This window comes from Colius striatus, chromosome 16, assembly GCF_028858725.1.
Source record: "Colius striatus isolate bColStr4 chromosome 16, bColStr4.1.hap1, whole genome shotgun sequence".
Lineage (NCBI taxonomy): Eukaryota > Metazoa > Chordata > Aves > Coliiformes > Coliidae > Colius > Colius striatus.
This window is the reverse complement of record NC_084774.1, coordinates 15695380-15710240: the sequence shown is the minus strand read 5'-3', so window position 1 is coordinate 15710240 and position 14861 is coordinate 15695380. Positions and strand designations below refer to the sequence as shown.

General features: G+C 42.2%; 1 protein-coding gene across 1 annotated transcript in view; it reads left to right on the top strand.

Moving 5' to 3' along the window:
- Positions 1 to 6736: 6736 nt before the first annotated feature.
- Positions 6737 to 14861, top strand: part of BCAS4 (breast carcinoma amplified sequence 4) — a 37086-nt gene continuing 28961 nt past the window's right edge. Inside the window, exons 1-3 of the mRNA XM_062008886.1 lie at positions 6737 to 6838; positions 6940 to 7011; positions 13391 to 13492. Of these exons, the coding sequence (XP_061864870.1) occupies positions 6737 to 6838; positions 6940 to 7011; positions 13391 to 13492 (276 nt within the window). The remainder of the gene's footprint in view (positions 6839 to 6939; positions 7012 to 13390; positions 13493 to 14861) is intronic.

The following is a 14861-nucleotide window of genomic DNA, read 5'->3' as shown; positions in this document are numbered from 1 at the left end:
CACAGTACAGGAGCATTTTAAGGTACTGGGACGTTTTAAGGGAATGAGATGTCTGCTCGTGCAGGTCAGCAACATTGTTTCTACAGATCACTAATTACCTGCTGGTAGTGTTCCTAAACTAAGAAAGTCATTGAATAGGAAGGCTCTAACTTTCTTCCTGCTGCCTCCTTGAGGAAGGAATGCAACTGTTAAACACCATGCAATAATATCTATCCTTTACATGCCAGCGATACTTAACTTTCCTCAGGGTGATAAGCTCTTAACAGGGTGTTAGGACTTCAGTTATTTTATGGAATTGAAAATTCATGTATAGTTGCAGATACAAAGACTTGATGGGATTTTCATAAGTAAGCAGTTGAAAATCCTCCTCTTCTTGGTATACCAACAGGATGACAATTTAGACTAGTTCTGTAGTTGCATATGGTAATGCTAGAGAGGAATGATCAGCTTCAAGGTAGCTTCATAAGCGGCTTCCAATACTAGTATGAGGAAAAATGTGTTGGATGATTATAATATTGTTCTTGGATGATATAAAAGTATGCAAGAAATGGTACAGCCAGCTCTCGGAGAGGGAAGGTTGTAGCCAAGATTTGAGAATTCAGACTCCTTGTGCAGCTATGATAGATCACTTGTATACTTCTCAAATAGGAGATAAATTTGTCTCTGAGGACTGAGTGTAGTGTGCTTGATTTTTAAAGTGCTTTAGAAGTATGAAGCACAAAGCAGATTGAAGAAGTGCTGTGCTACTTAACCAGCATTTCTTATTACAGCAACTCAGAAGTGTTGCTAGGATGATTTCCTGTCCTTCCAATTAACATTCCTTTCTACTTGAGCTACCATTTGATTACTTGATAGTATTAGGAAATACTTTGCATTTCATCAGTGTGAAAGACTTCTATGAAGTTCTATGATATGTTTAAAAAAGTATATAAGAGCATATTTTGTATATAAGAGCATGTTTTGATTTCATTAATATTTGTAAGTATATGAAAAGGTGGATGTCAGGAAGTTGAGGCATCCCTTTTTTCTATGGTATCTAGCAACAGGACAAGGGGTAATGAGATGAAGCTGGAACACAAAAAGTTCCATTTAAACATAAGAAAAAACTATTTCACTGTTCAGGTGAGGGAGCCCTGGCACAGGCTGCCCAGAGGGGTTGTGGAGTCTCCTTCCTTGGAGGTCCTCAAGACCTGCCTGGACATGTTCCTATGTGACCTGATCTAGGTGAACCTGCTTCTGCAGGGGGGTTGGACTAGATAATCACTAAAAATCCCTTCCAACTCTACCATTCTGTGATTCTATGATATTTATTACCATAGTTGCTTTCCACAGGAGAACATGGTTCTTAATTTTATTTCAAATACTTCAGAATGCTTTATTCTGGGCACCTGGTAATATCTAGTTACCGATTAGGCTCTTTCTAATTTTAGTCACAGATGTGATGCTGATGCTCAGAAGTAAGGAACAAAGTTTGAGGGACAGATGAGAACAGCAGATGATTTGAAAAGAGCTAGCTGAGTTAGGGACATCATCGAGTGCAGGGGTTCATACTTGTATAAACAACATTTTATTGGTGTGGTTACAACAGACAAAGGTGATATATATCTTGATCTTGGCAAATCTAAAATGGGCTATTTAGTCACAGCTGCAAGATAGCACAGGCTGTCTGGGTTTGTCTCAAGTATAACTGTTGTCTTGACTATCTGCCCTCTAAAGTTTTGGTTTAAGAGTGTGTTTTAAAGGAGCCTAGTGAGGGAGAGCATCTTCTGTAGTGAGGAAGCATCCAGAAGACCTAAGACGAGTCTCTTTAACTGCAGGCTTCCATGAGCAGTCTCTCACAGCTTCATCCTCAGGGATGGTTTTGTGATACATGCTGTGTCAGAAATTCTGCTCTACCTTATATAAAATGGAACGTTTCTAACCTCAAGTCATTTAAATACCTTGCAAACAGGGCACGAAGAAATTCTGAGCCCCTTAGAGCTATATTTTCAGCTGCAGTCTTTAATTTCCCAGTGACTGAAAAACAGACATCAAGTGTAGTGCATCAGAGCTGTGCCCTCGAGGCTGCACTACAGGCTTTTTAAAGCAAAATGCTTTTAGAACAACGTGTTTTTAAGGCTGGCAAATGAAACGGTTGGGGGGTGGGGTAGAGCTTAGTGCCTGCGGTGCGGCTCTACTTTGTGCTGGGTACGGGGAATCCCGTTTCCCTGGTGAGGTGCCACGTCTCGGTTACAAACCTCTGTCCCTCGCCGCCACGCCTCCCGCTGCCCGCGCAGGGGCCGGCGGCGGGGCCGAGCCCGCGGCTGCCCGGCGCGGCACGGCCGGCGCGCGCCAGCCCTCGCCGCTCCCGCCTCTGGCCGCCAGGTGGCGCGCGCGGCCCGCTGAGGCGGCGGCGGCGGGGCCGGGCCCGGGCCGGGGGAGGAGCGGCAGCCGGGGGCGGAGCGGAGGCTGCCGTGAGCTCAGCCGGGCACCGGCGGCCGCCAGCCGCGGAGATGATGCTGCGGCCGGAGGAGCCCGCGATGCCCGAGGCGGGGGTGGCGGCTGAGGAGAGCGGAGCTCGGCGGCTCGGCCGCTGCCTGAGCCCGCGGCCCGGGGAGGAGGTAGGCGCAGGGGAGGGGGGCGGCAGCAGGGGCCGCTCCGGCCGGGGGCGGTCCGTCAGCTGCGGAGCGAAGGGGCGGGCTTCGGCGGCTCCCCTCGAGGGGCGCCGGCTATAGCGGCCTGAGGGGATGGGAGAGGCGGGGGGGGTGCAGGTGCAGCCGGTGGCCTCCCCTCGGCCCCGCTCCAGCCGGCGGGCAGGGCCGGCGCGGGGGCACCACTGCGAGCCGCTGCCGGGGGTCCGCTTTCCCCGACCAGCCCCGGGGCTCGCCCTGCCTGCGGTCTGCGGAGCCTCCTGCCGCTCTTGCTTGTCCCTGCTGTGCCAGGAGCTCCCCTCCTGCCTGGCTCCGAACTAGCCCGCTGCTCGTGATGCTGCTCTTATTTTTGGAGCAAGCAGGATGTTCGCATTGCCTCTGGGCTTTAGGTCTCCCGTGTCTGGGATGCGGTGTTGGATAAAGTTGAGCTGCTGCTGAGCTGATCAATAAGTGTTTACGTGCTTTCTCTTTTTTTAATGACTATGGCTGTGGGCGCTGCTCTGTTATTTGTTTCTGTAGAAATTAAGTCTGCTGGTGATGGTATGGTCAGGTGCAGAGCGCCGAGGGGTTAAAGTTGAATGATGCTTAATTTGAGGATGTGAGGTGCAGTTAGTTACGAGGGTCTAGCTGTTGAGCTGTATCAGGATGGTGACAGTGGTGATCTTGTGCAGCACTGTCACCATCCTGATAATGCATAGGGGACACTTGAGATGCCTACAAGCAAAGAGGAAGGTTTTGAAGTTGCTCTTTGTAGGCTAAGGCATGCCCCTAACACACCCCCCCAAAGGAGAGGAAGGCTAGAAAAAACAAGGGTAAAGAGTGTTTGGGAGTATCCCTCTTTCTGACCTGTAGGTAGCCCCTATCCTACTGGAGCCTGGTGGTGTTGAAGAGTGAATAATAACACTCTCTTTGGGCATATTATTAATTTTTTTTCTTTTCAAGATAAAAAGTGCTTCTAAATCAGTCTTTAAAACAGCTTCCTCACACCCCCATCCTTCATTTTGTCAGTAACACGTTGATGTGATTTATTTTTGTCTCCAAGAGGAAAAAAAAAGAGAAACTTTTGTTCAGTTTAACAATTCAGAGATTTTTTTCCCCTATGCTTCTCCCTTGACGTCAATTTCATCTCTTCGTTGAGGGTTATCTATGCTTTGCAATAACCACTTATATCCACATCTTGGGATCTCTGTTTTGGCTTTCTGTTGAGGATTTTCAAGGATTTGATGCAATGCCTAGTCAATAGTACCCACATAATTTTCACATGGTTAAATCACTGACAGCTTTTGTCTTATTTCTGGATTAAGATCTTTATTTTAGTCATCTAGATACCTATAGTGGGCCAGAAACAAGCATTGTTACTACTATTAACAAAAAACCAAAAAGGAATTTTCAAGCTTGATTAGATGACATTGCAAAGTTAACTACTTGGTGGGGAATGTGTGTCATCAAAGTGTTCATTCACGTCAGCTGGACTCTATTGGTTTTATCAATGTTACTCATTGATTAATAAAGCAAGCTTCCTGCATAGTGTTCTATGGCAGACTAAGTATTTTTGTAACTGAGTGCCAAACCTGATACTTCTTACAAGGAATACAGAAACAACTTGTATCCTTTGCTACTTGCAAGTCATTCTGTTTCCTTCAGGCATCTTCAGCTGACATTAAACACTTGTTTTTATACTGACCTCTCTTGATTCTTGCACATATTGGTAGCTTGTTCAAAGTAGCAGTTTAATTTGGGTACTTTCCTACTTGGGAATTAATCACAGCTTTTGTGGAAGCATCTTTTTAAGTGTCTCTGCCTGCAGGCCCAGCCTTGCTAGCTCAGCTCTGTCACATATCACAGTGTTGTGGAAATCAGACTGAGGATTTTCAGTCCTTTTCACATACAGTCGCCTTAGTTTTGAATGGTTTTGATTTGGTAATGAGCAATAACAATTTATTCTAGCATGTAACTCCTGATTTTCATTATGATTTTTAATTTTGTAGTAAATGAGACTATGATGATGAATGCAAAAAAATATACTTGTATAGTCCCATAGAAGACTTTGCTAAGTGAAAGCTTTCAAGCATATACTGTACGACATAGCGTTATTCTGCCTGATTTAAATGTGTCCTGTCAATAGCTATGAAACACTTTAATTCTACTATTGAAATACATTTGATACTCTGTGCTTTTTGTTCCCCCTTATACATGGATCCTTTTCCCTTTGTAGGGTTTTTTTCAGTTTTCTGAAGCTGGCATAGGAGGACACCGTACTGAGGAATCGGTTAATTTTCAGCAATATTGAAATGTTCCTGCTGGAGTCTCTAATGTTACAGAGAGCTGTGTGGTTTTCTGGTTTGGCTATTTCTAAAGTTTTCTATGCCTATCTTATCATCTTAAAGACATACTAGGAGAGTGTATCAAGTTCCAACAAGGGCAGCTTAACTTTTTAAGTGAAAGACTTTTTGGGAAACTTTGCAGAAGAGATTTAGTGATGAATTTTCTTTTCTTTTTCGCATTCCTTAATGAAGTGTGATCATACAGAACAACATTATTAATTTCTTATGGACCTGAACAGTTGATGATACAAAATACCTGAGAGAAATCTTTTTATCAAGCAAAGAGTTTGGTATTAAATAAAAAATCCTTGGGAAAAGCAAGTAAATTGTGGTAAGGTTGAATGGAAGCATAATGCCAAGGTAGATGAAAGGGGTGATGAGGGGAGTTACTAAAGTGTGGTTTGGAGTAAAGAGGGAGGAGATTGCTGTTGAGAAAAAGACATTTAAAGGGAAGTGGTAAGAGTCGTACTACGGGTACAGTATATAGTGCATGAAAGGAAGTTGAAAGGAAAGCTAACCTCAAAGCCAGACTGCGTATTTCTTCCCTAAGTTACAAAATTAAGTCATGGCTTTAATTCTGTTTTCAGAATTAATTCTGTTTCAAACAGGAGGATTAACAGTGGATATATGGGAACATTAAAATGCCATATGCAAGTGGTGCTGTTGTGCCTTTGGCTAAGTTTTTACGATGTTAATACTGCTACTGAAGGATCCAACCTGTCTCTCCCCCTTGCTGTCTGTTCTCTTTGTCAGTCCTAGCCTTAATATGGCAGTGTAATGAATTGAGTTGAAGAACTGGTTTGAGATAAAAATGATATGGCAAAGAAATTCATGGTTAGTTTTCAACTCTGAACAATTTCCTGATTCATTCCCCTTTGAATGAATCCCTCACATGCAAAGGGTTGGCTTTAGGGGCATAAGTGAGTGATGGAAAAGGGTAGACTACTTCTATTGCCAATGCCAGCCTATGTGATTTTTAAATGATTTTAAATTACAGTCTTAACTAAGAAACACTTGTCACCCCATGTTTTTATCATAACTTTGGAACGTGTTCAGTGAGTTTTATTTCAGATCTTAGAGATGAATATACACTGAGTTCTGTAATCACCTGGAAGGAGGCTATGTGGTCTGTTTAGAATGTAAATGTAAATGTTGATACTGCAATTTGCAACATTAACCATTCCTGAAGGTTTTGTAAATCCATTGAGCCCTGAGAATATTGTTTTTCTCTTTTGTAATTCTTTGGAACTGCTAAGTATTTACTATTTGTGGTTGAGTCCGTTTGAAAAGTAGTATTTTGAGGGGTTTTTTATGCCTAGTGTGCTTGTATAGTAGCATGCCTTGAAGAAATAGTGTTAAGTGGTTTGTTTGCAGCCTTTTTCTAGCATTTCTTACTATTTTCCATTACCTTTTGGGCTATGTATCATGCTTTAAAATTTAACTGTGAATTTGTTTTGAATGAACTCTCAGTTAATTCAGCTTCTGTCCTCTGACACATGATACTCCAATGTTTGAATCTTTCAGCACTGTGAATCCCAGACGCTCATGGTAGATTTCAGAAGGGCTCGTAATTTCCAAAGGCTACCTGCCTGAAGCACGTCTGCAAGTTTACTCAGAGCACCCAATGTATCTTCAAATGGACGTTTCTCTAATGCATCATCTGTCAAGTTAGTGGCGCTTACGCCTGCTTTGCAGTCACGCATTTAATGATTGCTAGCATTCAACTGCCTTTTCAAAGCCATAAGTTTGATGCCAATTTTGGACTATATCTTTAAGCCGACTATGCTTATCCTGAACATGTTGCTACCTGAGTGGCTTCAGGCCTGTGAAGATGACTGTGTGCAGACTTGCCAAGAGATGTCAGGAGATGGACAGTATTGTTCTGTAGGCAATCCGATACCAGCACCATCCGCTGAGATTGCGGGGTGCACTCTGTCCCGCCGAGGCCCCGGCCTGCCCTCTGTGACTGTTTTTCATCCCCCCAGGTGAAAGAAATGGAAGAAACGACTGAAGAGCTGTCGGCGAGGCCGGACGAGTTCCGCGGGGTAACGGACGCGGTACGTGTCCGAGGCCGCGCCTGAGGCCGGGAAGGCGGCGCGCGCGGGGCGGCCATCTTGGCGGCGCGGGCAGGGCCGGGGCTCCGCGCCCGCCAGGTGGCGCTCGGCCGCGTGCCGCCCCCCGGGCGCCGCCCCGCCGCCGGCTGCAGGTGGGAGCGCGCGGCGCGGCCCGCGCGGCTGCTGACGTGTGTGCGGGGCCCCGCGCGGGGCCGCGCCGTCCCGAGGCACGGACGCGTGGCCATCAGCTAGAAGCTAAAACAGCCCGTGCTAGGCGGTGTCCTGCTGCTAGGCGCTGCAGCCGCTAAGGTCCTGCCTCAGAATGTAGGAGTGATGCGGCTGGAGTAACTTCGAGGCAGCACTAATTGACTGATACACTATGCAACATTTCTAGCACACCGCTTTGCCCTTGTCACTAACCATATCGAGCAAGAGTTATCTCTTCAGCTTACTCCTAGCTTTCTGCATAAAGCAGTGCAGTCTGCAGGCTACATGTGTTATGGTGTTCTCATAAAAATAACAAATGTGACTTCTGCAATCAACTTTTCTTTCCTTCCATGGGCTAAATCCCATAAAATTAGGTAGAGGAGCTGGTACTGCATTTTAACTCTTTCCGAGTGTTCTGTAGAATAAAATAGCATGGACCAAGTTTATCTGTCCTCTTATAATCACTAATGTGCTGACCATCTTGACTTCTAATAGTACTTATCACAACGTTTTTCTTCCATCTTCCAGCATTGTGCATAATGCATGTGGCATTGGCAATTACGATGGCTGCTTAATTGCACTGGGTGCACTTCTAATGGCAAGAAGTGACCAGTGAACATCTCCTTGGGGACTTGTTTGTGATCTGTTTTGTTGGATGATACTGAGGAGTGACTTAGATAAATGAAGAGGGACAATATAAAGTGAAGCAGGAGAGAAATTTATGTGGCCAGTGTTCTTCAGGCAGCTGAAAAAAACCAATTTCCAGGCTTTATTCTTACCTCCTTTAGTGCAAACAAAAGATGTTGGCGGGCTGACCTTCTTTGACATTGTCTTCTGTTGACAGGAAAACTGACAGTGTTGCCTCCTAAGCATCTTTCCACTTTTCTGTTCACATATCCCAATGTTTGGAGAAATGTTGTGCTTACTTTTAAGCACAGAACTCCTGAGACATAGGTGATCCCAAAGCAATCTGGTGTGGGCTGCAAGAATCCCGTGAAAACTCAACATGCTTTGACACATTTTGTACAAAATACAATCAGTGAACTAATGATTATTATTAGTTGGTTATGAAACAGATCTTTCTTGCACCTTGGATATGAATTCTGCTCAAGAGAAGTGAGACCATAATTCTTGCTCTAGGCAAATCAACAATGTAGCTTGTTATTAATCCCTTTTCAGTTTCTGGCAGTGGTTTCTGGTTTTGTCATTGGCATGTCTTGCTTATGGAAAGGGGGCATCATTGCTTCCAGAAGGAAGCGACATAGAGTGGAAAGAAACAAAAGCGTGGCTCATGGAAGCCTCACATGGTTAGAAAATGACTTAAAAGGAGAAATAGTTGCCTTGTAAGAATGGTTCAGTATTACTGTTTAAGCAGTTTTTCCATTCAGCTCTTGACAAAAATAGCTGTAAAGGAGCATGTGAACCTCAGAGTATGCAGTCTATTTTTTGTACACCTTGGCTTACATTTATCAGCTTTAGATTCCATAGTATGGCACACTTAGTCCGTGCAAATACAGAATACAGAAGATTGGTTTCTTGGGCCAAAAGATCCTTTGAGTTCATTCCTGAAAGGTGATGATTGCTTCAGTGACCTGTGCAAAGCAAGTGGTTTGAGTCAATAGCTGCTCAATAGCTGCTCACTCTGATTGTGTTCTGTCTGATTTGCTATTAAGTTCATTCACTCAATTCTTTTGTTGAGGAGCTTATGCTAAGATTTTGTATGTACCTTATGCTTTTTCCTATCAGTCAGGCATGCACCTTACAATTTTGGCTCCATTAGAGGGAAGATGGTTAGCTTGTTCAGATGGATACAGTGAGCTTTTAAATCTCCTGTGAGACTTTGTCTCTTGCCAACCTTTTCCTGAAACAAACAGTAACCTAGTTTCAATGCACCACCTTTGCCATGCCCTTGAAAACATTTTTTTCCATAACCTGCAGGCCGTGAATAATTCCTTGGTATGCAGATTATTGACCTTATCTGGGAACATCAAAGCACTGCAGTCAGTGTGCTGATTCTGTGGCTTTCTATCCAGTACCTACAATGTAAGGTTCCTTTCAGCAGCTCATCAAGTGGTATCTGATAAGTATAATATAGTATTTGAACTGATTCCAGCTTCTGTGCCTAGCCGTAACTTGGTCTTTTGTTTATACCAACAAAAAGCAAGGAGAATCTTGGGTTTTGCAACTGGGCATTCAGTGAAGTATTCACATAGAGAGGGATTTGGCTTTTCTCCTTTGAGTGTACTGCTGCTTTTCACTTGCAAGTACTTTTGGTGCATACATTTGAATATGGTGATGAGCGAAAACCTGGACCATGAGTATTAGGAAGACAAAATGCTGTTTCCGTATCACACTGATGTACATGGCTAGGCACAGCATGGCACAGAACTTAAAATAGACCTTTGTACAGTAGGTAAGTTGCAGTGACATGCCTCCCACTTGCCATGGAAGGAGCATCTTGTAATGAAAATATTGCACTAGAAGAATTTTAGTAGCAGTTATGTAACTTTTTGTGATGCCTTCCTGACTTTGGGTAAATTCTTGTCTTTTTAATGACTTCAGAGCCTCTCAAGCGTAATTATCAGATTGTAATTTTTAACAGCTTTGATTTGAACCAGCGACACAAAAGCAAAAAAATTTCTTTGTCATAACCAGACTCTTGTACATGCTGTTCTCATTGTTTCCATAGATCATTGTTGGTTACCTTTTTAAATGTGATTCTTTTCCTTCTTGTGTATCTTAAAGTGTAGTTGAGAATTATATCTATTCAGACATACACAGCTCATTTAGTTACATGTGGAAATTCACTGCCTCCCTTTCTTTGGCTCCTAATCCTTGAAGAGGATGTGTGGGTAGACACAAAATTTCTTCTTATATTTGTATTTTTAAATACATATGTTGATCCTCCAGCATACCTGCGAGGTTATAAAACCACAAGCCAGTGGTTCTCAAGCCATTGAACCTTCTTGCTGAACTTGCTCCTGGGAAGTGAGGTGTCTGTACATCTTGCTTTATTGTGATTCCACAGACCAGCTGCTAACTGGTTATCCTTGTCTCATGGACTTACAGTTTGGGAGCTTCCTCCCTGAGGCACTAAATGAAACCTGGTTTCATCTCTAGGGACAAGAGAGGAAGAGGTGGTTTGGTTTGGTTTGCTGTGGCTAAAGTTTGCTAACTTCTCAGGAACCTACCAGCCTCAACTTTCTCTTTCCTCACCGCTGAGCTGTTCAGTTTACAGTGGTTACTTTCAGTTGAGATCCTTTTGTGTCGCTCCATGTTAACAAACGTGATCGCAGACTGAAAAAGAATATAGAGACATCCTTTCAAAAAAGTCCCTGTGACATCTAAAACTTGCACAGTATCTTTGACTCTGGCTCAAGCTACGCTTTTCCTGAAAAAGTGTTTATAAAATGCAAAAGAAGAATCTGTGCTGGCGCAGATTGCACTGCACTGCATGCAAGGGTCAGGTCTCACTGCCCTTGCTGTACCTGGTTTGTGTTCACATTCATTCTCTGGTTGTACTGTCTCTGAGCTGACTTTGCTGCTTTTGATTTCAGCCTCCATGAGCTTAGTCTTGCTGGCTGGAATTAGAAGACAAAGCTTAATCAAACATTTTCCCCTCTTCCAATTTGTTTAGCAAAAACTAGTAAGAGGAATGCAGGTTTATTCCCGTGGACTACCGTGCTCTGGTGCTTGTGCTGAGCACTCGGCTGAATCTTCAGGAGGATAAAGTAAAATACATTGCACAAAGAGAAATGAATCTTATTTTATAATGTGGGGTCTCAGACCAATGCTGCTTTCTCTGGCTCGTGAGAGGTTACTATACCAAGAGAATCATTTCCCTTTGTCATGTGCTGACTCCTCTTGAACTCCTCTGTCGCTGTGGTTCTGCAGACTGCTGCAGAATGACTCTTCTTGAATCATATTTGCATATCATTTCCTTTCATCAAAGGCAGCTTGCTGGAAGATCAGCTCTCCTGTGTCTTGTATTGGTTTTTTTTTACTTTAGCCTCAAATAAAGATGGTTTAGATTTTTTTCCATTTCTATTCTGACCTGATGATGTTGATAGTTTTTGTACTGGGCCTGTATAATGTCTCCTTCTTTCCGGCTATGTCCCAAAACTTGTTTATAATTACAGTAGTTATCTAGCATTTAGCTGTTAGAGTGGCTTTTCCTTAGTCCTTTCTGAGACCAATATTAGCAAACAAGTTTGTTCCTTTATCTTTGGAAATTCCAGGCTCAAATTTTAATCTACTGTAGTTTACCTGAGTGTGAACCTCACCTCAGGCAGATCACCAAGCTGTTTTTCACAGATGATTTATGATAGAGGAGAGAGGGGGTTTTTTTGCCTACCATTGACCCAAAATAATTCAACAGAACAAACCTGGAGTTCATCTGCTTCATCTCATTCATTATGTATTAATTCTATACTTCTATTTAACATTAGAAAATATGTCTGATGCCCTTCACAGGGATCCCAGATGAGTGTCTGTGCTCACCTTCTGTTGAATGTAAAGTGTATACTGTAAAGATAAAAGTGTGCCTGTATATACAATTATGTCACTGCTGGGGAGAGGCATCCAAATATATATATTTGGTGGATGTAGTGCTGAGACCAGCAATACAGGAGATACTATTGGTTTGTTTACAATAGAAAGCTGCTACTATTTTGATATGTCTGTTTGATCTCCTGTTACAGAACACTTACAGCACTATAAAAGCACTTGATCTGCATGTACTCATTCTGGTAATAAAAATACCATAAAATCTTGCTATGAGTCATTCTAGTTATATATCTTTGCTTATCCTCTGTTTTTTTAAAAAAACAACTTTATATAAGAAACCCCAGCAAACACACAAATGAGTCATATGGTCACCAATAGACTATCGAAATACCTGTTGGAGCTTATAAAGCGTGGTCCATGAATTAAATGACTTAGAGCTGATATTTGTGCTTTATTTGAGATTCTGGATTAAATCTAGAAGTGCCCAGAAGCTTGCCCTGCAGTATTAGCTCAGCTCCAGGTTATCACTTTTCTACCTGAAATATTCTTACTGAGGTTGAAGGAAGAACATCTTCTGTCTCAGTCTTTGAGACAAAAATCTCTTTTGAAGGGATCCTTGTTCCTCTGTATTCTTTAAATCTATTAAAATCGAAGGCAGGACAGCTTTAATCCAGAAGGGACCAAAGACCTCCTGTGCTCCATTTTGAGTAGAGATTCTCAACCCCAGTTGAGAATGCAAACTTCTATAAAAGTGGGCTTAAATGCCTCGCCAATTGTCAACGTGTTGCTGCTCTGTTGTACAAATGAGAATACCTATTTGGGTATTTTAGTGGAGATTTTCTTGGGTTTGCTTTTATCTTTCCCTTCAGAGGCTTCTTCCCAGTTCTTGTCTTAACCATGATTTTTGGCTTGTACATTCCATTAGCTCCAGTGCTCTGTTTGAGGTGTATCTTACTGCCACCTAACAAAGCACTGGCAGGTGTTTATAAAGGAAATTCTTGCCAACTCAGCAGGATTTCAGATAAGGTTTAATCTTCCATATACCTATCAAAAGTGAGCTGGATTATCGTAGGTAAAGATTAGAACCTTTCCTGTATTATGACACTTAAACTGGAAACTGACAGGGACTGGGGAGCTGCAGCTTTGTTTGAGGTGCCTACACTATTACGTTGTGTGACAAGTCTTGCTCTCCCGAGAATGCTAGTCCTGAGCCTCTGCTGAAGTCAAGATGTTAAAGTGGTGTACTCAAAGACCTGACTTTTTCTAAAAACGGATTCCTCAGTAGTATGATTAGCTTTTCTGCAATAAAATCAAAGCATGGTGGATGGTATAGAGGCAGTTTTCATTTTAAATCTATCATTACCTGTCCCATCTACGGTACGTGGAGTAGTGTGGAAATTTAGGGAGAAGAGGGAAGGATCTGGCTACAGCTTTGATGTGGAGTCCTGACATCTACTATTGGGGTGGGGTTTTTTGTTTTCTCGTGGATTACTGGAGAAACTAGTTTATTTTCCCATGTACTTTATAACACACGGCTAAAGGTCCCTTGTGATGTCTTTTCTGGATAGGTATTTTTTGAAATACTCATGTAAAAAATAGTGAAGTGAAAAAATAGTTTAGTATTTATCTTTGAGATTCATCCTCATGTGAGATACTTTTTTTCATGCAGATTAGAAGTGATACATCAGGGATTCTGGATGAGACCATTCCACTCATTAAAGACAAGGTGACGGAAATGAACCACATCTATGCGAAAGTTGATAAATTAGAGGTTTGTTCGTTGCTTTAGAAAATTCACATCCTTCTTTTTATATGTTTTATAGGTTAACTCTCCAGGTATTTATATGGAGCATTCAGATGCTTATAGCTCTCTATTGCCTTATGTTTGGTTTTAAATCAGTTTGTTTGCTAAGGGTTCAGCACACATAAGCGTGTGTGATTTTGGAACATCGTGGAGTAATTTATTGCTGTGGGTTTTACCATTCCTAATGGTAGATTAAGAGCATTAGTTGTGGTTTTGGTGTTAATGCTAATAATGTTAATTTGCTTTGTGACTTGAAGGAGTATCTGTTAAAACCATTTGTAACTTCAAAAATCCAAGTCCCACATCCAGTGCAGGACATACCCATTTTAAATTGTTGATGATCATCTTTTGTAGTAGTGAAGAGATCTCTGAGCTCCCTTCTTCTGTTGTGTTTGTGGTGGTGTTTACTGTATCCTGAGTGAGGGAAGCCAGCATGACTCACTAAGATAATGCCCTCACCATATTTAGTAAGCAGTATGTTAAAATTTGTGTCAACTGAGGGCAAGTTTGCCTCTGGGAGGAATATAATGAAAACATGAGGAGATCAATTGTATAATGTTTAAAATCGGTTTTAAATGACTCAATATGAAGGAAACCAAGTGTTTAACACACTTTTTACAGCACTGCCTATCTTTATATAATAACATCCATGTCTCACCTGTTTAGGTCTTTTTGCAAATCCCATGCTTATAGGTAGTTGGGATTTTTGGAGGAGTGTGTGGAGATGATGTTTCTGTCTTTGAACAGGAAAATAAAATTAAAACTCAAAAAGTATGGTAAGTAACAGGGCTCCTTATTACTTTTTTCCTCTATAATGCAGGGAAGGGAAAAAAGCCCCAAAACATCCTGGCCTCATTGTCTCAATACAGCTGTTAGAGATACAGTAATTTGGAATATGAAGGAAACACCAGCCTTTGCTAGACTGCATGTTGTCCTTGAATAATGCAGCAGGATTTTGTTGAGAGGGTTTTTTTGGTTATCAAGGGATGATAATACCTTTCTTTGGCTGGGAATCAGTTTTTCTCCCTGACATTACCAGCTCTAATGACAGTACTACGAGAGCATAAGATGAAATTGGTAATTTGAGCAGTAGTTAATGTTTTAATTAGAACTTTTAAATTTAAAGCTTAGCATCTGTGAGGACTTTCAAGGGAGAAATTAACTTGCACTCCCAAAAGTAGAAAAGGGAAGGACTGTTGTGTAATGGTTATATAGGATGAGAATCTACTGGGTTTTAATTTTCATGTTGCCACTGGTACATTTTGGGCAATTGATTTACCTGCTCAGCCTCACCTTCCCTATCCCTAGAAGGAGCAGTGCTCAACTTCTCAAAAAA